Raw genomic sequence first — 23,210 nt, forward strand, 5'->3', positions numbered from 1 at the left:
TTTCCAGCTGCCTTCAGATTCTCTGCCCATAAATGAGATATTTTGGTTTGCTTTCAGTTTAGATTAAATCCTCTATCACTCTTTAAAAAACAGCCAGGCCCCACCTGTCTCCCATTGCCTCCCAGTTATCTGCTTAGTCTAGAATTGTGCTCACCACAGCCCCAGCCTCACTGTGGCTCTTGGTGATGCCAATGGTGGGAGAGGGCTTGCTCCCAGGATCTCAGCCACTTGCCCTATTTGCCTGTTGGACTGTAGGCTGGACTGTAGGTTGAGACTGCTGGTCCAGGCCCTGAGGAAGATCAGTCTTCTCCCTGGAGGAAGGAGAAAGGCCTGGGGTCTCCCTACAGCTCTCTTTCTGTTCCTTTCTACTCCCCACGTCCTCTTTATGGCCCAGTGGAGTGAGCAGGGTTGATCCTCCTTCCTAACCATTTCACAGGAAGAAGTTGAAGTCTGGGAGGAATGGGATTTTCCCAGGGTACCCTGTGAGTCACACAACAGCTAGGAAGGGGGTCTAGGACTCTGGCATTTTCCAAGATTTTGGTCACAAATGTGTTTGCTGCTTGCTGTTGGCCAGGACCCTAAGTAACAACTTCTGAAAAAAACATGGGCCCAAAAGCCTAAAAAGAAAGGGGCTCATGTCCCCTAAGGAGGTTGTATTATTTTACAGAGTCTGCTTCGCTCTGCCCAAAGGTGAGGTTCTCTCTGAGGATCACCCCACTGGCTGATGATGAGGCTGTTCCTTTTCCTGTGTTTTGGTAAGTGTCCCTGTCCCATGTCTTGTCCTTTAGCAGGGAGGTGACCATCACAGGTAGAAGAGAGTTTACCAAAGTCTAATGGGGACATCTGTGAGAGTTTCCGTACTCTGTAGGGCCTTTGAGGAAGAAGATTCTCTGCCTCTCTTGAAAGGCTCCCAAATGTCTTTTATTCTTATCTGAGGGTGGTGTGTGATTTCCTGAGCACTTGTCACCATTTATTTGCTACCTTCTCACTTTCAAGCAGGTTCTAGAGCCACTGTGACTTGAATTTTTGATTTTCTAGTGAATCGTAACTGAATACCTGAAAAAAGTGGCTGGGTCAGTTTTGCAGATAAAGGAGTAGAAAGAATGCCACCTCTCTCCATCTTCCACAGATGGCTCAGCAGTCCCCTCCTCTAGGCTGTTGACAGGACATGCAGTAGGCAAAAAGAGCTTTGTACCATGTCCTGGTGGCTGGGTGTGTCTCTAGCTTGATTCTAAAATCCCCTGTAGACACAACATTTAAAGGTTGGGTGGGTTTAGGTTGCCATGTTTCTCCTCTGAGCATTCTCCTCTTCTCCTTTTTAAACTTGGGATTATAGGATATAAAATCAGATTTCTCATCTAATAGTATCAGGACTATAATCATTACCACCAGCAGGGAGTGGGACAGGAGTGAGACAGAGGGTCCAGTCCTGCAAATATCAACTCTCCTGAGGGATATGTGGCCAGTTAAACCCTCCTCTCTCTGGGCCATACCCTAGCACACCCCTGTGATTTCAGCCTTGCCCGGCTTCCTGCGTGCCCAACAAGCCTGCTCCCGTGGGGCCTGCTACCCACCTGTTGGGGACTTGCTCATTGGAAGGACCCGGTTTCTCCGAGCTTCATCTACCTGTGGACTGACCAAGCCTGAGACCTATTGCACACAGTATGGAGAGGTAGGACCTACTTCTATGGCCTCTTGTACTGGAGAAAGGTGGGGTGGGCCTGCCATTTGTTCACTGAGTACTTAGAGTGTGCGACTGTGAAGAGCAGAGAAATATAAGAAACTTAAGGCTAGATCCCTGCTTTTAAGGAATTTACATGTTAATTGGGCAAGAGAGAATATACTCAGAATTAGCCAAATGTCCTTTTTCCCTCTTTCATTGGATAAAGCTGAAAAGGTTTTTTCTCAGCCCTTGAGCATGGGCATTGGCAAAGGATAGATTTCAAGCTTTGGGGATAGGCGAATGGACAAATATTGATCTCTTAGGTATGCAGAATCTCGGGTGCCATCTTTGGTGGTCAAAGATAAGACTGGTGGAACATGGGGGCTGAGATGTGCACTGACTGGTGTTCTTGCTACAATGTAACCAAGTTGAGCATGGTCCCTCTGTCACCACCACTTTTTTGACCAGTGTTGGAGTGTGGATGGGGCAGAGCTAGAAGGAGAATATATGACTGGAGGCTAGAATCTATCTTTTGCGTTTTGCCACTGTTTTGTGTAAGGGCCAACTTACTTATCTGTTAGTGGTCCACTGGAAAATACTCAAACTTGTTAAAAACAAATCAGTGAGATAAGTGAAGAAGTGACATGAGGTTATCGGTGACAGTCAGATAACTGATAAATTGGAAAAGAAACCAAACAAATCCAGGAGCTCAATTTTGGGAGCTATGTTGATTAACATTGCCTGTTAGGTAATTGGCTTTTTAAAAGAACTGTTGGGCTTTTTCTTCCATGGTGCATCTGAATCTCTTTTGTAGGAACATTTCCATTCAACAAGGTGGGATCTTTCTACGCAAAGTTGAAATTAATTACTCAGTGTTTTCTTATCTTCAAGTTGCTTTATTAGTCATTTTGCTGCCCTCAAAACATAAGCCTGGCTGGGCATGGTGGTGCATGCCTGTAATCCTAGAGGCTTGGGAGGCTGGGGCTGGAGGATTGTAGGTTCAAAGCCAGCCTCAGCAATTTAGTGAGACTGTAAGCAAGCTGGCGAGACTGTCTCAAAATTTAAAAAATTAAAAGGTCTGGGAATGTGGCTTAGTGCTCTTGGGTTTAATCCCTGGTACCAAAACCCAAACCAACCAACCAAATAAACATAGTCCTGAAAGAAGTGGTTAAAACATGGTTTGCCCTGAATCTTTGCAGCCTTTGGGGGAAAGGGAGAGAGAGGAAGAGAAAGTGAGATTGATTGATTGCTATGAAGGAGACTCAGGTTATCTATGGTTTCCTCTTTCCAGGTGCCCTTGTCCTTAGGACTTGGGAAGGTGGTATCTGATATGGCTTCATTGGCCTTTTAGTCCCTAGTGTTCTCTTGGCTATTTTTAATAGTACTGAATAATAACTTCAGAGGTGCTGAGCAGAGATGGCTGTGGTTTCTGTGTCTCACCCACTTGGATGTGGGAAAGCCCATTTGACAGGTTTGGGTAAGGCAAGTACTCCCTGTGGGCCCAGATGACTCCACAAGCATCGGGGGACCTGGAATTATTGAGCTTTCTAGGCAACAGAATGATTTTAGCTGCCCCCTTCCTATATTCCCCACTGCCCAGTCATGTGCCTTTGAGCCCATGTCTGAAAATTCCAGGGATACCTCTTGCTGGTTTCTTCATCAGACTGACTTGCCTTCTGGAAGGGGAAGCAAGGAGAGATCAGAAGCTCCCATATTGGGACATGCCCTTGCTTTCAGCCCTGTCTGGACAGCCTCTCCCCTGCTAGGCCTGGGCTTTTGGCTTCTCCATGGTCTGCCCTCTCCTTCTCCCAGATGCCCCAGGGAGCCAGCTGCATTCCATGTTTGTAAGCAACCCCATGAGAGCAAAACACAGTGCTTGCAAAAGAGAAGTCTAGACTTTTGCAACCCTGGGGATGGATAAATCTCAGCTATTTTCCTGATATGAAAGCTGAGAAGCATTAACTCTTTTTCTATAAGGGAAATAAATCCAGATAGCCTTTGGAAAAGAACGGGGGATGGGAGCATCTTGAAGGAGGTGTGTAATTCCAGGTCTGCCATTAACTTGTGGTATGACCTTGTCTGCCAAATTACCCTTAGTCTTGTTCTTCTCTTTCATGAGTGAGTGTTGGACAAGATGGTCCCTCTTTTGCTCCCACATTCTTTGGGAATGAGCCAACTACTGACCACCAGCACCTCTTCCCTGCCCTCTTCCTCTCTTTTTTTCATTTCTTTTTTCCACTCCTTTACATGCCTAAGCTTCTCGTAGGCCATAGCTTCCAACGATGGATACATATACTGGTGACTCCCGGCAGTGGTGGCTGTGTGAAAAAATTTAAGAATTCAGATTTCAACTGTGTTGAGTTTCAGTTCCAGTCTTTAAGTTTCTTTTGTTCTTAAGTGATACTAGTAGCAACTCTCATTTATGCAGCACACATTATATACTCTAGGCAACCTACTAAGAGTTTACGTGTAAGCTAATTGTCATGACACCCCATGGGTGGCTCTTGTTATTCATATGAGCTATTGGAAAGTTTTCAGTATGTGTTTGGACCCCACACTTCTGGTGGAAACACACAGGTGTTGAGAAGGCACAGGGGCATGTTCTGGATAGTCACAGGTGGATGATACAGAGCTGTGTACCTAAGTACCTCTTCACCCTTTGACCCCTCCTTTCTACCAGCTCCCACTCCCATGTACACACCATCCTCAAGTTAAGGCCTCTGATTAGTGCCTCTGTTCTATTTCCATGCAGGGGTGATGTGGCGAGCCCTGAGCCTAGTACAAAGTCACTGGGCACACACTGCCTGCTGCTGATGTGGCATGGATTCAAGTGCAGTGGGGGTTCATGACTTTTGGACATTTCTGTCTTACTGCACCTCCCACTTCCAATCCCACTGACTAACAGAGGGAGATGGTGGGGTGGGAATTACAGGAGTAGCAGGGACTCCCAATTTCAATATTGTCTCTCCTATCTCCTGAACTCTGAGAAGCAGCTCCGTTTTTGTGGACCCACCTTAGCCTGTTTGCATGCTACCTCTCCTGTCTGATTCTGTCTCAGTGGTTACATCATACTGGTCTCAAGGGCTTGCTCTTTGGGTTTTGGATTCATGTTGCAACCCTTGCAGTGGATTTTGGACTTGGCCAGGTTTGCCCTATGGCACCTCCTCCCCACTTCCCCAACTTTGGCCTTCTGGGCGGCAGCCCACCTTGATGACCTATTAAATGTCTGGGCTTGGGCCTAGGCTGCTCTTTTTCAAAAAGGCCTGAGGCTGCAGTTCCAGCCCATCCCCTTGTTTGCTCTCTTCTAGCTCCAAGATAACTTCTGGGTAAACTCACCACCACCACCATTATTTCTTTAGTCTCAAGGCAGAGTCAAGTGACTGTGTTACCTCCTTCCCCTCATTAATTTCTATGCTGTCCCAGAGCTTCATTTGGTAAATAGGAGCAATTGACAGCACCCACTTTAAGGGTTGCTCTGAGTATTGTGTAAAGGAATGTGCACAGTGGATGCGAGGTGCCTGGCAGAAGCTGACTGTTCTGTCCTGTCTCGTCCCCGTCCCTGCCTCCAGAGGCTGTGTCTGCATGCAGAGAATGCCCATCTGCAGATCCCCCTCCTGAGCATTTCTTTCTTGATCAGGATGCATGCTCACGTACCTCGCTGAAATCACCTCATCCTGGGGTTGGTCTGCTCTCGGCCTCCCAAGGTGACTGCTGCCAATCTGATCCACAGTGGGCTGCTGAAGAATTCAAATGCAGTCACTGTCGTCAGTGACATCACCCCAGATCGGGGGTGAAGACTCTCTAGTTCTGGTCCTGGTTTGACCCTTAGAATAAGTTGGAGACCTTGTGAAGGTCATGACTCCTTTTCCATTTCCCGTTTTATGAAATGAAGGAGTTGAGTTAGTCAGCCTTTTACTCTGTATTAGTGACTGCCTGCTTCTGAGATAACTGAGTGACGTGTGTGACCCTGTGGGTCCTCAGTCTTTCTCAGGGCCAGGCTGCAAAGGCTGAGCCACATCCACTGGTCATCTCTGGGCTGATACCCACCCTCTAGAACCAGGGAGTTTTATCTGGAAGCTTCCAGCTCTGGGTTCTGCTCCCAATAATGTCTCTAACCTTGTGTTTGCTCCCTTTACTGTTCTATTTATCCCCCACATCTCTCCCTTTCTGAGGGAAAACTTAATTATCCAGTTGCCTAAATAACAGTCTTACACAGCACATTCCTCAGATTAATTAACTGTATAAACCAAACAGCTGTCATTTTTATCTCTTGGAAAGAAACTGGGGAGCCACAGCCAGTTGGAGATTCCCTCTTTCCCAACACACACACAAGCATACCCATACCCACATGTGCACACATCAACAGTCACTGTCCATTTGGATCTGGAAATTGTCTGTCTTCTTGACCTTCAGTAAAGCTACTGTGTAGGCTGAGGATGTGTTCCTATGTGTACAATCATCACCATCCTTTGCCTAAGAGGGCTTTGAACCTGTGTGACCAAAATATCGATTTTTCTGTTTCCCAGAGGCCTAAGGTCTAAAAATCCCCAAACTCCTACTTTTGGGGTGTCACTGTTTTGGATGGAACATTGTTGAGATTCTTGTTTTAAATGCAGTCACCCCTAGGAAAGGCAAAACAGCAACCTATGATCTACCATAGGTCTGCCTCAGCAAGGGTTTATCGAAACTTAACTGTGACTTCTGCAGAGTCTCAAGAGAGTAAGACCAAGGGGGAGTCAATTTTGAGGGAATAGAAGAAAATAAAAAGGGGCAACGTAGGGGGTTGCTGTCAGAAAGATGCCAAACATGGGTAAAATATGAGACCCGAGGGTCCTGGCTGTTATGAGTGAGGAAGAGGGTCTTGTGGAGCAAAAGGGAGAGAATAGAGGGGGAAAGGTGTAATAGAAGACTTAGACACATAACCAGGATGGCTTTACAACTTTGCTGGCCTGGCCTCTTGCCCCACTGACCCTAGGGTTTAGCACCCTGGAAGCCTCTGGGCAACATATGCCAGGCCTACCTTATTTCCTTGACAGCCTTCTGCCCTCTGCCTGTGTCCCTGGCAGGAGCTATAGAATCCCATTGTCAGTCATGGAATCTGTAGAGGTCCCAGACACACATGCCAGCTCTCTATGCTCAGGACGAGGGGGACATCTCTGTTTCTAGACAGGTCTGTGCTACAGTTGGGAAGGGAGTACCCTGCAAATCCATTCTAGTCTGCAAATTCTAGTAGTTGCCAGCTTACCTCTGTACTCCTTAAATCAGAATAGCGTAGGTAGGTTTGAGTCAGACAACCTGGGACAAGAATCTCTGTTTCATCCCTTCCTAATTTTATGGGTTTGGACATACTTCTTATTTAAAGTTCACTTTCCTAATCTGTAAAAGGGGAATACCCACTATTTGTAAAATGTAATTGATTTTGGAAAGATAAAGTAAAATCATATATATATATATATATATATATATATATATATATACACACACACACACACACACACACAAACACATATACATATATATGTATACACACACACACACACACACACACACACTGCTCATGAGAGAGACTGGTGCAGTGTAATTTTGGGGTGTATAGTATGCATCATCTCTATAATCAGCTTCAGAACTGACCTTTCTAAAATTAGTTAGGATGGAGATAGGGCTGCACTAAGTTAAGGCTCTGATCAAAATTTCAATTCATGATAAGGAAAAAACTGAAGTTGAAAATGGCTCAAAACAGCCAGCACCTGCCGCAGGCCCTGACTTTTGACGTTGCCCGGCAATCTCCTTTCACATAGAAATGCTGCAGCTCAAGGAATCTAACAGATACTTTGCTGACTAAAGACCTTCAGGGATCCCTCTCCCACCATCCTCTTCTCTGAGCATCTGGCCAATGTCTTATTTTTCTCCTGCTTCCTTTGTATACTTGCTGGGAGTGCTTTTGACTTCTGGGCTGATAAGCTGGAGTAGAGGAGAATTCCAATAGCATGTTGGAGCACGATGGAACTTCATTATCTCATCAACCCCTGCATTTTACCAACGAGGAAGCTGGTGTGGAGGAAATGCCTTTTCTTGAAGGCAGCTGGTTTTTGTTTTGTTTTGTTTTGTCTTATTTTGTTTTGGTCTTGGCTTCCTTCTTTTGGCCTTGGATGGTGGCCATGACCCTGAGTGTAGCTTCTTAGATGGACACAGGCAGTCCCCTGGCTCACTCCTGAGAGGGAGCTATGCTGGGTATAACCCAAGCCCGTTCTCCTATTTTTCCCCCCAGAATTAGCTCTGTGTTCTGCAAAGGCACAGAGCTTTTCATTTGCATTTGCCTTTCTTTCTACCCTTCTCCACTGAGATTTAGGCCCCTGCTGGCTCTTGCTTACTCCTCTGCCCTCCTCCAACTCTCTGGGAGGGTTGTCTTCCGGCCAGACTGCTGAGCTTCTAGAAAGCTCTAAGAGAAGGGAGAAGGCCCAGCATTTCCAGCTGGAGAGCAAGCAGAAGCCAAACTGGCTGGAGGCCTGACACGCTGAATTGATAATAATGCTGCATCTCTGAGCTGGCACAGCCAGGAGGATGCTGGCCAGATGACCCCAGAGCGGGAGGCAGCTGCAGCTGAGAGCTTCCATCTCTGAGGGAGACGGTGCACATAGCACCCATGAGAGGAAAAGCCTCATGCTGAGACTCACCTACATGCCTATATATATGTGTGTGTACATGTCTGTGCTACATATGAGCTCACAAGAATAAAATAGACAGGGACACTGAGGCCCAGGGGAAACAAGAAATATGCAGCTTGTCTTCATACAGGCTTCTGCTGCTCTATTTCAGGCCTTTATCCCACCAGCTAGTTGACAAGCTGAGCTACTTAAAATACCTGTCTCAAGCCTGTTGGCTTAGCCTGCCTCCAAGGATTGAACTAAATCCCTCCTTAGCTATGTTACTATGATAAGCAGCACATAGTTTTTAAGCCCATGAGGCCATCTGATCCCTCCATCAGTGCCTGCACACGTGGAAGGAGGGTGAAGAAGGCATGGAGAGCCCCAACTACCCCTGGAAAGACCAAGGGAGGAGGCAGGGGAATAAGCCCGTGCTGAACACGCTCACATTTTTAAGTCTATTTTGTTTTTTAATGCTGTCTGTTTTTGAGTATAAAAGTTAATATATATTCAAGGTATAAATGTTTAAACATATTAAAAGATAACAGAGAAGGAAAAATGTGACCTAGAATCTTATTACCCAGATATTAGGTTGAACTATCTAGTTGTTATGTTTGTAAGTCAAAATGGGTGAATATCAGCAATTTCATATGGTGTCATCTAATATATAGCTATATTTCCTTCTAGACATTTTCTAAATGTTTAAAAATATGTTTGAGGTGATGTTTGTACAAGTTTATGTCCAACATTTTTTTTCCCCATAAAAAGGAATGTAGTCACTCCTTCATGTATTTAAACTTTTTATTTCAACTTTTTAAAAATTTCTTTTTGTGTTACTGGCAATTGCACCCACTAAACTGTCTTTAATAATTACATAATATTCTGTCATTTGGGAGTATCAAGGGCATTTCCACAGTCTCTAGCTCTTTGTCCCATGGCCCAGGGAAAGAAAGAGCCTTGTTTCTGGCACTCTCCTGGCCAAGGGCAGGCTGGGATCAGCTCCCAGCAGAGCTGGGAGTGGGGAGCTCTGGTGACAGGCGCCTGGCCGGAAGGCAGCTGGCCCTTGTCTCTCCTCAGGACATGTGCTGAGTGCAGACAGAGGATGGGGAGTGGAAAAGTTTGCCCCTGAGGGGCTGGGCAGAGTGTGGAGAAGGGCATGCTCATTGCCAGGGACCAAAATAGGATTCTGGAGGCGAGTCAGACTCCAGCAAGAGCCTTCTCTTGCTCAGAATGGACTATGGTCAAGGCCCAGGTATTCAGCCAGGGACACATCTCCAGTCTTAGTGGTAACTGAGTTGAAGAAGCCGATTCTTCTCAAAGACTCTTTGCCTTGGGCATCTCCCACGATTGGCTTCAGGGTCCGCACAAACCCTTCTTGGAGTTCACTGGGCAAGATAGAGATGGTCACCCTTTACTGTGCCTCTCACAGGGTCTGCTGTTCAGATGGTTTCCTATGGAAATAGGGGGTAAAAGGGAGGGGAAAAAAAGTGAGGGTGAGAGAGGTGGTTAGGGACTCTTTGGTGCTGACACTGGTGATGACTCCATAAGAAAGTCATATTGCCTCTTTGAGCCTCAGCCTTCTCATAAATAAAATGGGATGAGCGGTACTTATCACATAAAAGTTATCATGAAATTTAAATGGGAAATTGTAGTTCTTGGTACATAGTAGTCACTCCATCACTTCTTTGTTTATTTATTTATTTTTGCTATGGGGTCTCACTATGTTGCCCAGGCTTATTCTGAGCTTAAGCAATTCTCCTGCCTCAACCTCCAGAGTAGCTGGAAGTATAGGCCCATCATTTAATAATGACATTTGATTTTTCTCCTAAATGCTCACCTCTCCTTTTAAACTCTGGGTGAGGGAAGGAAGTGTCTATCAATAATGTTAATGAAAATAGTTGGTACTTATCGGGCATTTACAATTCATTCTTTCATTCAACAAGTATTTAGTGAGGGTCTGCTATGTGCTAGATGCATTTCTAAGCAGCGGGACTACAAAAGGGAAGGAAAGCAATCATCATCCCCCTGACCTCATGGAGTAAACAAACTATAAACAAACAAACAAAAAACAGATGATAAATGCACAAATGTCAAGTGGAGATATGTACTATGAAGAATAATGTAGCAGGGCAAGGGAAGGGACAGTGACAGGGATGGGGAAGGGACAGGTGAGTAGTGGGTGCTGTTTATATAGGGCACATGTGCTGGCATTATTTGAGCATTAAGCTCCCAAAGGATAGTGTTTAATAAGGCGGATTTTGATTATGATGAGGATGCCTCCAAGCATCAGGAAGGGTGACAGCTCTCTTCTTTTGCAGATTGGATGCGAGAGCTGGGAAGTGGAGTGGGAAGCCGAGGCCCAGGGCAGGGCCTGTGGCTCCCCCATTGTGTTCTCCGGGTCCCACCTTTGTTGGCAGTGGAGGGGGAAGATGAATGCTGGGCAAGGATTTCCTACAAGTCAAGGCACAGGCATGGCGCACTCACTCAATCTCTTTGGAACTGAACTGTCAGTGAATCCATTCAGTTCTAAGACACCAGCCTCGTCTGTGTATGGCCTTTTATGAATGTGGTGGAGTCCGAGGAACCAGCAGGCTGCAGAGATGGCCACCAGAGCCCCTTCTCGATTGTGATGAAAGGAGGTTTAGGGAAAAGCAGAGGCCTGGGGTATGTGGAGGTCCAGTTGTCCCTACCCAGAAGGACCAGCAGGGTAGGGAAGTTCTATCTAAGACATATTTTTGCTTTGTAGAAGGAAGAATTTGTAGTCCTCTGGATTGTGTTCTTGAAGTTGAGCACAGGGCTTGGGATCATGCTTACTCAGAGAAAAGCAATTTTGTATGTATAGCATGGGAGAGCGGGGACATAGTTGTTTTGTAATCTGTGTTGTGTGTATGTATGTGTGTGTGCACATGCATGTGTATGCATAGGCACAAACTCAAAGAGCAAGGTACATGTGGCCTCCCTGGTCATATATTTTTCTTGGTGATCTTTGCCTACCATGAAGCCCATGGGATTCATAGCACTTGAAGAGATAGGCACAGTCCAGGGAAGGTGACTTGGGACTTGGGACTTCCTCAGTGAGGCTGGCTTCTCTCTTATGGATAGGGAATATGAAATCTGGGGAGACCCTACATCCCAGGTGTCTGTGCTGGAAGGCCTTGGAGATCACTTAACATCATCCCCCTGAGGAAAGGGCCTTTGTTTTGTTCACTATTTTAACTCCAGAGCCCACAGTTGTGCCTGTCATTTGGTACCTACTCCATCAGTATTTGTTGGATGAATGAATGATTCTAGTCCAAACCACACTCAATTTATAAAGAAAATCAGTGTAAGAAGTGGGTTAACAAAGCTAGCCCTGAAAACACAAATTTCTTTATCTTCTTTTGGTGTCCCCTCTTCCTGATCCTCAAAATCCCAGCATTTGCCAGTCAGGCTTTCAGGGTAAAGGAGATCAGATATAAAACTTTCCAGCTTGCATCTGACGCATACTCCACGCTAAATTGATGCAAATATCCCCTCCTTCTTGTTGCCTTTGGCACTCTTCTCAAGTTTCTCTTCAAGACAACATCGTGTTTCAAGGTTATTTTTTCCACCACTTTATACCCCTTTATAGCTACAACATCTATTTACTATTCAATTGTATGTTAGTAGGGACAGAAAGGAATTAAATCAAAAGATGTCCAATAGCTCTGTTTTTAAGAAATTTACCTTTCCAAGTGTATTAATGAAATCAATGGATCCCTGGAGGTAGGATTCCCACAGAGGGCATGATATGTTGGGATCTCAGGTCACAAGGGCTAATTTGATGAGGACCCCCCGACCCTGAGCCTCTGCCATCTCTCTCCCCAACAGTGGCGACTGAAATGCTGCAAGTGTGACTCCAGGCTGCCTCACAACTACAATAGTCACCGAGTGGAGAATGTGGTCTCTTCCTCTGGCCCCACGCGCTGGTGGCAGTCCCAGAACGGTGAGGATCTCCCGCCTATAGGGGCTCAAACTTGCGGGGGAGCTCCACAGGCTGGGGCTAGATGGAGGTGCTCAGGAACCCTTTGGGTTTCTAGGTATTTCTTATGGCAGTGGGGCACGGGAGGTTGACAAGCAGAACCTTCTATATATATATATTTGAGATCTATTGGGTGTTAGAGGTGAAAAGCTTTTTGGATGTTAAGGAAAGGTTATGAGGAGAGAGAACTGCCTTTATTTCACTCTATGGAGTTTCAATGGGTGGTGCATGGAAAGAATTGAGCTTCAGAATCAGTGTGGACAGACAAGTTGAAACCCACTAAGCTGTGAGAAGCATCAGGTGATGGCGGGGAGGAAATTTGGCCAAAATCAGACAGGATCTTGAATAGATCACCCAAGTACAAATGTACTGGTAATCTCCTCTCCCAGAGGTAAACCAGAGAATCAAGGTTGGAGTGTTTTGCACTTCCTAGAGCTAGTCTAGACCAGGACCTTATGCAGGCCTGGGAAGGTGGGAAGTCTCTGACCTAATGCTTTTACCATTTTTCCTTTCAGATGTGAGCCCTGTCTCTCTGCAGCTGGATTTGGACAGGAGACTGCAGCTTCATGATATCACAATGGATTTTAAGGTGTGCTTTCTGGAAACGGTGATGGATAATAGAGGCGGTCCTGCGCTCTGTGGGCTTAGGCCACTCCCAGGCTGGGAGTGATAGCACCAAATGCTGCGTGGCCCTCTCCCCAGGCCTGGAGACATTTACCACGAGCTTATATCAAGGTAGCAACAGAGGTTTGGCTCTTGAAAGGAGTTGTGTTGCTAGGCTCCCTGTCTTGTTTATGTCAAGATTATCTGTTCTCTTCCTCTCTGTATCCCCTATCCTTAACCCATCTGCTTAACTCAACTCTGCCAAGTACTGATTCTGGTGGGCCCAATTGCTTATTATCCACTGTGTATTCTGGTATACTCTGTTTAATAACTTTGCAGATGACTTTAAATTTAGCCAATAGCAAAGAACTATCCATGCGAAAGATGTCCCTTTAGGACGGCTCTCCTGATGGGCCTTCCACTCCTCCAGTGCTATTACTTTTCAAATTATTTTCAGATTCCTGGACTAATTTCTGAGATAATCCTTTTAGAGAGGACATTTCCTTCATTCTTCCCTTGCTTAGGGCCTCACTAAGTTACTGGGATTGGCCTCAAATTTACAATCTTCCTGCCTCAACCTCCCATGTCACTGGGATTACACGTGTGTACCACTGTGCCCGGTGGAATACATTCATTCATTTGTGACAGGTCATTTTTTTCTTTCCACAGAAGCTTTGATTTCATTATTTCTACAGAAATCATTAAATGTGAAAGGATCAAGTTTGGTTAATAAGATTAGATGATCAGGAAAAGCAATATGATTTTCAAGAGTTAAAAAGTGCTTGGAGTTAAAAAGTAATAGGACCTAATTTCTTACATGACTGAGAAAGTTGGCTCTAAGAGCCATGCCTTATGTAAAGGTCAAGAGTATTTTGAGAAAGGACCGCATTGTTTGAATGGATGCCCAGTCTCGAAAGGTGACAATTTTGAAGGGCAACTGTCACTTGGATGGACACTCTTAAATGGTCTCATTGCTTTATTATGCTTCACCCATTCATTTATTTGTCAGTTCTTGTCACACACGTATTGGACATTGATTACATGTTGGGTTTGAGGTCAGATGTTAGGGATAGAAAGATAAGTAAAGCTGAATCAACACTCTTCAAGCTGCTTTTACAATATGCAGGGAAGACCGAGACCTAGTAGTGACAGTGTAATGGGTGTTGGGACATTGGTAAGAATAGGCCTTGGTGAGCATGGGAGGGGGTATCCAGCTAGGTCTGCCTTGGTATGGGGTGGTGGTGGGGTTTTCAGAGAATGCATTCAGGGGAAGATTAAACTTCACAGATCAGTAATAACCAGGACAAAGGCGATGTTCATTCCAGGCCAAGAGAATAGCAAGCACCAAGGCCAGGAGGTGAGACAGGAAGGTATACAATTGGGGAGGGGGCCCGTGAATCCCTCCTGGGTTTGGAGGCTAAAAAGCATTTATGGAGGTAAGAGGACTGTATACTGATGAGTGGTGAATTTACAGATGTAAATGTGTAGGGGGCAGCAGACTAAAGATACATTCATCCAGAAAATGTATACGAAGCACCTACTGTGTGCTTAATGCTGGGGATACAGCTGTGAGCGAGATGGGCCATTTGGCCTACGCTCTAGTGTGCTGTTTCTGAACCAAGGGTGATTTGGCTGTCTACATTTCCCTAGGGGATATGTGGCAATTTCTGGAGACATGTTTGGTTGTCCCAACTGTGGATACAGTATTGACATCTTCTGGGTAGAGGTCAGGGATGTTGCTAACCATCCTACAATGCACAGGGCAGCCCCTCGAACTAAGGGTTATCCAACTCAAAATATTAACAGTGCAGAGGTTGAGAAATCCTGGTCTAAAGTAAGAAAATAAAAAATAGGAGACTGAAAAATAATTCATTGGAAATTGTGGTGGGTTTTCTGAAGGAGATGAGATGCTGGGATAGGAAATAATGGTGGGGTGGGGTGGGATGAGCATGGTGTGGGCAGAAGAATGCACCTCCTCGAGGAAGTGACATTTAAACTGAGAACAGAAGATGAGAGGGGATGCCCTGGGGGGAGGACCATTTTGAGCACAAAGAGAACAGGAGGACTGGCACCAAGGTGTTGAGGGAGTGAGGTTGGTGTGGTTAAACTCTTGTGGAGATGGAAGTGTCTGAGGAGGGTGAAGAGGCAGTCAGGGCCCAGGAACCCAGGGCCTCTTCTCTCACAGTCAGAAGATCGGATTTTAAAAAGAGTGGGTTGGAGGATTTTTAGCTAAGGAATGACACAGTCCATGTGTATGTTTTCAAAGAGAGAGCTCTTTCTGTATGGGGCAGGTGTGACTGAGTTAAGAGGTAGGAGCGAATGGATGAGGGGATATAAGATGGAGACTGTGGGGAAGGCTAAGTGGTGGTGGTGGTGGTGGGGGGGGGTGATAGGAAGTGGCACTGAAGTTGGAGAGGTGGACCTGATTTAGGTTCTGTTTTGGAGCTTTCTGAACTTTCAATATAAGAAGTGGCACAAGCTGGGAAGCCACCCAGAATGGAGGTAATCACCGAGGAGAGGGACAGGGACATATGTATATCATGCCTAGAGCTTGCATTTTATCTTTAGACCAATGCAGATTGGTAGTGGAGTGTCATGATCAAATAAATAAACTATACAGGAAGATCTCTCCGGTGAAGTGGGGGGAGTGGTTGGAGGTCCAGGACAGAGGCTGGACATGAGTTCCATGCTGTGGGCAATAATTCAGGGTCAGTATGACCATAGCCTGGACTATGGCCATAGATGACCATATCAGAGATGAGGAGAGGGTGGGTGCGGGGGGGAAGAAGGACAGAACCCAGGTTTACTAGGGATAAAAATGGTTGCCGTGGGAAATGCAGGTGTGGGAGAATTTTCTGGCATGGAAGACTGGTGGGGGAAGTGGGGTGACTGATCTAGGAGGGATCACACCTTCTGGAATACAGATTTTGTTTCTGTTTCTTTCCACAGTTTCCCTGGGCACAAACTTCTGTGGTCTATGGTTTGCCAGGAGGATTGGGTGGGGATGCCCCTGAGTCTGCTTGTTCCTACTGGGCCTCTTTCTATCACCCTCATTGGAGGAACCTGTTTCTGTGATTATGTTTCATGGGCACACCACCAGAGCCCCCCTTTCCTTTGTTTCTCAGGGTCCTCCTGTTTGTGTCTTTCCAGGGGCCTCTGCCAGCAGGCATGCTGATTGAGCGCTCCTCAGACTTTGGCAAGACCTGGCGGGTGTACCAGTACCTGGCTGCGGACTGTACCTCTGCCTTCCCCCGGGTCCGCCAGGGCCAGCCCCAGAGTTGGCAAGATGCCCGGTGCCAGCCCTTGCCCCAGAGACCTAATGGACACCTAAATGGGGGAAAGGTATGTAGAGAGACCCCTGAAAAAGTAAGCACAGCTGTACCCAAAGTCCCCTAGTTCACAAAGTCACAAGGAGTCTTAAGAAGAAGCGATAACACCAGTGGCCAGTTTCCCTTGCAGTCTCTCCTGATTTCCCCAATAATGATGCCCTGCAAGCATTGATTGGGATATTTCAGAAGCAGCTTGAGGCCCTCTTCCATAGCCTCTTCCCAGGCTACTCATTGGCACATCCCTATATGGAGAGGAGAAAATTACAAAAATTTATCTTCACTTTGGCAGGATTCAACACAAAAATGAAAATTTTTTGATTGAAATCATCCATTTGGTCCAGTCCTAGTCCTTGGAGGGAAATTCAGGTATAAAGAGTTCTAGGTTACTTGAATTTAAATCCTGAGCTGGGAATGAGAACCCGATTCTATAAACACCCAGAATGCTTCTCTACAAATCCTCCTAAATGTTGGCCAAACTTTTTGTAACTGAATTCCCCATTCCCTGGTGGAGGAGGCTGGTTTCTCTTCTCCTGTCTCTGGCTGGGATGGGGTGACTCCCAAGAGCTGCACCCAGGTGAACCAATGCCGAGTGATCCCTGCCTGCAGCTTGTATAGCTGCTTCCTTCGGGCGGGACAGCGCCTCCTTATTTACATCCTTATCCAAGTCTAGGTTCCCCATGCTCTCCAGACTCTAGATCAGAGCCAGGACTTTTTCCTGATTTGTGGAGGGTTGGCTTAAAAACTTCCTGGGATATGCAAGGAAGTCACGTCCACTGAGTGGTTTTGATTATAAATAATTAAAAAAAATTGAAGTTAGGATTGTCTAGAGTGCCATGGTTACTAAGTTCATGTAGTCTTGGGTTCTAGACCCCTTCATCCATCCTATGACGTTAGAAAATTAGAATCTGTTGAAACTCCATGTGTAGATCATGTATATCACAATAATTTTTGGCCCAAGAAAATCAGAAAATTCTTGAGATACCTTTATTTTTAACTGGAGAGGAGAAGTTGTACAAACGCACACACGTGCATGCGTGCACACACACACACACACACACACACTCACTTAGTGCCTAGCAGTTATCTTGCTCATCCAGAGCAGGTGGCGGGCTCATGAGGTGGTCTCTCTCATGTTCCAGAAAAGAAGAACCTCTGATTATAAGAAGGGTGGAGCACAGAATGGAAAGGAAGGGCTCTGAGCTGGGGCACGCTGTTATGCTTTGGTTCTTCCCTTTCTCCCCTCTGTATAGGTTCAACTTAACCTTATGGATTTAGCATCTGGGATTCCAGCAACTCAAAGTCAAAAAATTCAAGGTCAGTTTGGCTGCTCTTCCTGCTAGTGGGACTGTTAGTGGGGAATGAAACAAGTTGGAACCAAGGTCATGGAAATTTCCTGTTCTCTCCTATTTTTCTGACATAATTCTTGCCTGGCTTGCCTCTTAGGGTTATTGTGTGCAGGATGCTGTGAGAAGGTGGGGGGCTGGGTAGGGTGGTCCCTTGGATAATGTGAAGGCAGGACAGAGGGATGGGGCTATCAAAATACTTTTATAATCTATCCTGGCCTAGGAGACTATTTGCCTCTAACTTCCTTTCTTGGTTTTTACCTTTCCCAACCTCCCCCTCCTTGTTTCTGCCCCTCTCAGAGTTGGGAGACATCACAAACTTGAGAGTCAACTTCACCAGGCTGGCCCCAATGCCCCAGAGGGGTTTCTATCCCCCCAGCGCCTACTTTGCAGTGTCCCAGCTGCGTCTGCAGGGGAGCTGCTTCTGTCACGGCCACGCTGACCACTGTGCACCCAAGCCTGCAGCCCCTGAAAGTCCCTCCTCTGCTGTGCAGGTGACAGCCCAGGGTGGGGAGGGCCATGGGGAAAGGGCAGGACCGGGCAGACTAAGGGTGTTCTTGGGGCTCCTGTGACACAGAGAGGACACACAACTTAAGACTTGGGTATTTAGTATTTCAGTAATAATAAAAATTATTTTAAGGAACTGTCACTTCCGAAATTAGACTTTTGTGGTATTTATGCAGACCTGCTTTATAGCTTGAGATGGTTTTGATTTTTCTTATCAAAACCATATTATAAGTGTATATGTGGCTGCCCAGGGGGAGCTTAAGGCAAAGCTTCTTACCCGGGCTATGTACTGTATTTACAATGCGTAAATTGCCATTTACAACATTATTATCTAAAAATGTAAATATGAAAATATTGTAAATTATCATTTTATTGGGTACTTAGGAAAAACTTGCATGGACCTCCACCATCAGGTATTCTATTTTATTATTTGATTTAAAGGTCCAGGAGGTTGCAGGGTGCCGCCAGGGTAAAGGCTATCCAGTGTGAGAAACAGGGCAGGTGATTGAGTAATATTAGTATGGATGGGAAGTCTATCCCAGGCTTGCAAACGGGGTTCAGCAGGGCTGGGTATAGAAGCCCCAGTTTAACAAGCTTCCCAGGGTGTTATACTGTGAAACCAGGCCCAGGAGTGGAAGAGAGAGAGCCTTGGCTAAAGAAGCCCTTTTCTGGGGCATCGGTTTTTCTGTCAGCACATGGGGGCACAGTGTTTGTCCTGGTAGTAAAGGGACATGAAGAAATATGCAAATCAGCCCAGGGTGGGGAGGTGCAAATGGCATGGCATAGTTGCTTTGTTCTTTATTCCTGGACCAACTGCAGCCCCAAGTTGCAGAGGAGTCTAGCAGGGGCCAGCTCAGGGGACGGACCGGTGATCCCTTAAGGCCCATAAGACAAATGAAAGGAACTGAAGTGTGGTGAGAGGAGATCACTGCTTTTAAAAGGCACAGATGCCTGGGCCTGTCCCCTGAGATTTAAGCTGAACTGGGACTGGGCATTGGTGTTTCCCAAAACACTCCCCAGGTGATTGTGAAGTGCAGCCAGGGTTGGAATTTATGGAACTTGAGGGACCAGGGAGGTCTTAGGAAGGAGGTGCCATTCTAGCTGGAGTTACTGGGTGGGGATTTGCTGGGGAATACAGAAGAAGAGAATTCCAGATGGAAGGAAAAACATCAGAAATGGCCAAGAGATGGGGGCAAGCAGGGTACAGGGAGTGATTCAAAGCTCAGCTTGCTGTGCTGTCGGCAGGGAGCAGGGGATGAGAATGGAGCAAACGTGGTACGGGTCCTCCAATGCCAAGCTGAGGGTGTTGGGTTTAATTTGGGAGGCAATTAACACACAACAACTATTCTATTTTTATACCTTAATGAGCCTAGTAACGATTTATCGTAAGAGTCCCATTAGCCAAACAACTTAGTCATGAATTGCTGGAATATAAATATCCAGAGAGCCCACCACCCTTCTAGAATCACAGTTTACCCACAAGGGTGTCTGATCACCTTCTAGGTGCAGCCTTGGACTGGGCATCCTGGAGTGTCCAAGGGAAAAGAATGAGCTTGTAAAATCCTTGCTAGAGGAACAGTGAGGGTACATTCACATGTGTGTGCTCTCACACACAGAATAACAGTAGGAAGGACACTGTAACTGTCACAAGAGCTGGGCAAGGGCTGGTGGGTGCATTCAGGAAGAGCATCCTGAGGGCCTGAGGTCTGGGCAGGACCAGAGGGGTGGGCAGGAAGGTCTCATAGAAGAGGGCAGCTCCATCCCTGGGGCTCTCCTTTGTTAATTATTCTTGATGACCCAAGGCTGCCTTTCCCAGGTCCATGATGTCTGTGTCTGCCAGCACAACACTGCTGGCCCCAACTGTGAACGCTGTGCCCCCTTCTATAACAACTGGCCCTGGAGACCTGCAGAGACCCAAAACCCCCATGAATGTCAAAGTAAGAACCTGGGGTCACCCCACTTCCCTTTAATGACTGAGTTGGTTGCTGACCCTGCTGCAACTCACTGACCTTGCCTGGGACAGAGCGAGAATCTGTTTTTTATTTTTGAAATCTAAACCAAATTGGAGTCTTGCAATTTAAGCTGTCCTGGCTGTGTGGGGGTGGAGAGAGGATTGGGTGGGAACTTCTACTGTCTCTGCCTTGTTTTCAGCCAGCCCTGGAGGGGTCAGGGCTTGGTTTCTGCTGATGACACATGGCTCTCACAGTGTCCCCAGAGCCTTCTTCCTCTGGCCCCTCCAGTTGCTTTATCCTGGGTCAAACATACCTGGTTCCCTATTGTCAGTTTTTCTACATCAAATGGTCCCTTGGAGTCAGAGTCTTTGCTCACATAGCCCCAGGAAGGCAGTGACCCTGCAGGAGATTCATGGTGGCCAGAGGGCTGAGGATAGGCCATTCAAAGGGCTCTCTCTTTGCTCCAGCAAGGCCACTGTTCTTGACTTCACCCCTGCCCACCATACACTTGGGAATCAGGAGGCCTGAGTCCTCATTTTACTTAGCTTTCTTCCTGGTTGTGTATCCCTAAGTATATTACACAAGGCTCCTTGACCTCATCTCCCCATTTCCCTGCCCTGATGGTCTTGTAGAGTTGCTAGAGATTCTAAGGAGCTGCCTTGGCTCATGCTTGGTGGATGGCAATGGTGCTGGTCAGATATCAATTTGGGGATCCCCTTTTTTTCAGGGTGTGATTGCAATGGGCATTCAGAGACATGTCACTTCGACCCATCTGTATTTGCTGCCAGCCAAGGGGCACATGGAGGTGTGTGTGACAATTGCCGGGACCACACTGAGGGCAAGAACTGTGAGCGGTGTCAGCTGCACTATTTCCGGAACCGGCGACCAGGCGCCCCTATTCAAGAGACCTGTATTCGTGAGTAGGGGCCCCAGGGACCCAGAGTGTCATTCATCCATTACTCCCCACTTTCTCTAGTTACAAAAGGACACATGTCCCTGGGGATATAAAGGCCATTGGGGAGCACAAAGACTTGGTCATAAATCAGGACTTGTGGTGGTTCTTTTAACTTAGCTGTGTACTATTAAACAAATCATTTAACCTCAGTGGACCATCAATCAATGAGCCAATCAGTACATAGCCTTACTTTGGGCATAGAAGAGAAAAAAATAAATGTAAGCTATGGCTCCTGTGGTCTGGTAATATAAAGCATACACACAAAAGAGGAATGAAATCTCTTTGCCCATGATGTTGCCTTTACCATGTGGCAATGTGGTTTGATACTTGTTTTTCCATTTACTCAATATCGATAACTCTTCCAAGATCCTGTCTTATTTTCTCTGGTCCTAACACAATTGACTAACAAATAATCGATGCTCAAGGAATGCTTGTTGAATGAACGCATGAATGTAAGGGGCTGGAACAGTCAGAGGCGGCTAACATGCCCACAAGGGCTCAAGCTGCACACAGGAGAGAGCAAACTAGACTGAGGCAGGTGGGTGGAGGCGGTTTTAATCAGCCAAGACTTTGGCAATGAAGGAGTACTTTGTTTTGAAAAGCATAATAGAGGCCAAGGAGTCTGGTAGGGGAAAGCTGGGTCACTTCCTGTTGATATTATTTGTTTATGGAAAGACTGAGACACACTTGAGTTTGACTCTTGTGTTCAGCGTTCACTTGCAATGTGACAATGTGACCTTTAGTAAGTTCTTTAGCATCTCAGAGCCTCAGCTTCCTCATCAGTACAGTGGGGATTAGAATCCTCACATTTCAGGGTTATCATGAGTATTATGAGACAACATTGGAGAGTGCCTGGTTCAGTGCTTGGTACATAGTAGTTGTTTGGTAAATCATGAAAACCAAAATACTGGTATAGTGTTTAACATCCTCAACTGTCTTTCTACCTAATTGATATTTACTCTTTTATTACTCATAAGAAGCTAGGAGGGATGTATTATTTTCCCATTATACAGATGAAGAAACAGAGGTGCAAAGGGGTATAAAGTACTTGATTGAGGTTGTAAGATTAACAAATAACCGATGGTGGAACAAAGATTTGAACCAGGCAGTGTGGCTCCTAGAATCTGCTTTGAGCTCTCAAAATTTCTTTATTATTGCCACGGCTGCTTTTGTCTCTCAGCTTGTGAGTGTGATCCAGATGGGGCAGTGCCAGGGGCTCCCTGTGACCCAGTAACCGGGCAATGTGTGTGCAAAGAACATGTGCAGGGAGAGCGCTGTGACCTTTGCAAGCCAGGCTTCACAGGACTCACCTACACCAACCCACAGGGCTGCCACCGTGAGTAGGGGACCTGGCCCAGTGTGGTGTGGGGTGGGCTGCATGGGCCCCCAGTCCAAATCTTGCGCTGCTGTCTTCAGAGGAAATCCCACTCAAGGGCAGACAGTGGGGTTGGGCTGGTAGGTCAGATTTCTTCTTTCCCAGCACAAGTGCTGTGCTACTAGCCACCAGCAGGTGGCAGCACAGGCCCTGGGTTGGAAGGTAGGACTGAGTCAGCCAGAGCAAAGGTGGGCCTGCCGGCCGCCAAGCTGCCAGGTGGCTGGGAAGGCACAGTGGTCGTGAGTCAGCCATGTTATCCACAGGGGACCGCCCTGCCCAGTGCTTTTTCCTGGCTGGCCTCCTCCCTGCATGTGTGTCTTCTGGAGCTGAATTTTTTTCGTGGTGTCTGCTTGAGCTCAGCCCGCCCTCCTGCAGGTTGTGACTGCAGCATCCTGGGGTCCCAGCGGGACATGCCCTGTGATGAGGAGAGTGGGCGCTGCCTGTGTCTGCCCAACGTGGTGGGTCCCAAATGTGACCAGTGCGCTCCCTACCACTGGAAACTGGCCAGTGGCCGGGGCTGCGAGCCATGTGCCTGTGACCCGCACAACTCCCTCAGCCCCCAGTGCAACCAGGTATGAGGTGGGATGGCCCCAGGGGCTCCTCACAGGAGAGGGGGGTCTGCCCACCAACATCTCTGTCTTAACTTCATGCTACCCTTGTGGGAACTTTGAAAGTCAGGCTGGGATGCTTCTATCCCTGTTCCTCTTGGGGAAGGCCACCAGATGTCCCTCCCTCTGTGGCTCTCAGCCTTGGGCAATGCCATATTTGCCACACCTTCTGCAGAGCAACTTTGGGCTTTGACTTTTGTGCTTGTCTCTCGGGGCGGGGGGGGGGGGGGA

At 46.8% G+C, this 23,210-nt stretch overlaps 1 protein-coding gene across 5 annotated transcripts in view; it reads left to right on the forward strand.

The window, feature by feature from the left end:
- The window catches only part of Lamb3 (laminin subunit beta 3), a 43,268-nt gene that overhangs the window by 6,924 nt on the left and 13,134 nt on the right, over positions 1–23,210 (forward strand). For 3 of the 5 annotated variants that reach the window (XM_048809455.1, XM_048809454.1, XM_015483702.2), the window contains exons 4-14: positions 668–755; positions 1,518–1,672; positions 12,157–12,271; positions 12,823–12,896; positions 16,061–16,252; positions 17,490–17,553; positions 17,883–18,076; positions 19,906–20,026; positions 20,769–20,957; positions 22,177–22,332; positions 22,747–22,943. In XM_048809455.1, coding sequence (XP_048665412.1) covers positions 725–755; positions 1,518–1,672; positions 12,157–12,271; positions 12,823–12,896; positions 16,061–16,252; positions 17,490–17,553; positions 17,883–18,076; positions 19,906–20,026; positions 20,769–20,957; positions 22,177–22,332; positions 22,747–22,943 — 1,488 coding nt within the window. In that variant the 5' untranslated portion in view covers positions 668–724. The remainder of the gene's footprint in view (positions 1–667; positions 756–1,517; positions 1,673–12,156; positions 12,272–12,822; positions 12,897–16,060; positions 16,253–17,489; positions 17,554–17,882; positions 18,077–19,905; positions 20,027–20,768; positions 20,958–22,176; positions 22,333–22,746; positions 22,944–23,210) is intronic. The other 2 variants (XM_048809456.1, XM_048809457.1) reach the window with 1 other exon arrangement.

This window comes from Marmota marmota, unplaced genomic scaffold (assembly GCF_001458135.2).
Source record: "Marmota marmota marmota unplaced genomic scaffold, marMar, whole genome shotgun sequence".
Classification (NCBI taxonomy): Eukaryota; Metazoa; Chordata; class Mammalia; order Rodentia; family Sciuridae; genus Marmota; species Marmota marmota.